General features: G+C 30.0%; 1 protein-coding gene across 1 annotated transcript in view; it reads left to right on the top strand.

The window, feature by feature from the left end:
- Positions 1-357: 357 nt before the first annotated feature.
- Positions 358-1,282, top strand: part of LOTGIDRAFT_175982 (hypothetical protein) — a gene marked incomplete at both ends in the record, with an annotated part of 1,977 nt that continues 1,052 nt past the window's right edge. The window contains one exon of the mRNA XM_009064185.1: positions 358-1,114. Within this exon, the coding sequence (XP_009062433.1) occupies positions 358-1,114 (757 nt within the window). The remainder of the gene's footprint in view (positions 1,115-1,282) is intronic.

Here is a 1,282-nt window from a genome sequence, read left to right as displayed (position 1 = left end):
GGGACAAATTGAAATAGTTGGAGAAATAACTCAAGATGGAAAATACAAACAAAACATGAAATTTGTAGGTTTTAATACCAAAACTTTTGTCAATTTCTTTGCTGCAGTGGATGAAAAATCGGATGCCTCCGATTGGTATTTCACAGGAAAAATGAGTTTCCATAAAAACAATTTCAAAGAAATAAAAAGATCAAAAAAGGGTAGTGGTGTTAGCCTACTCAAAAAGATAAAAGAATATATCGGTATAAATTGTATAATAATAAACAAAGACTAAAACAAAATCTTTTAAACGAAGACTACACGAGAGAATTTCAAGATTTCATCAACACTTTTTCAAAATCAAACAGAAAAGGAGTTATGACAACTGCTAGAATCTGCGAATTCAATAAGAAATTTAATACTAATTTTCAAATATATATGCCCAAACATAGACATTTTCAACCAAAGAAAGTAACCGAAGAATTAGATTGGGTTTTGTATTTACACAAAGAACATTTCTGTTTGATAAGAAGAAATAACAAAGCTTTGGGCATTAAAGAAATAGAAGATAATTACGATGAAAACGTATGGAGAACTTGTGAAGATGATAATGCGGTAACGCAAGTTTCACCTCTAAAACTAAACGTTTTTCCAACCATTCCCGATTATTGTTTATACGCATGGGATTGCGAAACCTATTGCGAAAAAGAAACGAATAAAGCCATTCCTTATTGTTGTACTTTAGTCAATTTAGAAAAACTGAGGAAAAGATTAGATGATTATAATAATTACTTAAGTGATTTAAGTGATTTTAATGAGAATTTAGATTTTAAGCCGTCAGATCCCATTTCAGAAGAATATTACAACATACTCATGACTAATATAGTAGAAATATTTGTAGGTACAGATTGTATAGATCAAATGTTACAACGTTTAGGAAAAGTAGATCAGAAAAGACTAACCTTAATTTCCCATAACGGCAGTGGTTCTGATAACTGGATCATGATCAAAAACGTAAAAAAACAAACACAATTCCCTTTAAAAACAGCTAGAGGAATTCATTCTCTACCTTTAACTAATTCATTCACTGATGAAGATTTACAGAAAAAATGGAAAAGACAGAAAGAAATAAAGGGTAACTCTAATTATTTGCAAAATATTAATTTCACATGTTCCTATCAACATGAAAAATCTAGTTTAGCGGCATGGGGAAATTAATCTAATCTACCAATGAATTTGAGAAAGATCGAGGATGTTAATATTGCAAAATACACTAAAGATAATTGGGAATCTTTAAGACCCG

This window comes from Lottia gigantea, assembly GCF_000327385.1.
Source record: "Lottia gigantea unplaced genomic scaffold LOTGIsca_608, whole genome shotgun sequence".
Taxonomy (NCBI): domain Eukaryota; kingdom Metazoa; phylum Mollusca; class Gastropoda; family Lottiidae; genus Lottia; species Lottia gigantea.
This window is presented reverse-complemented; position numbering and strand designations above follow the sequence as displayed.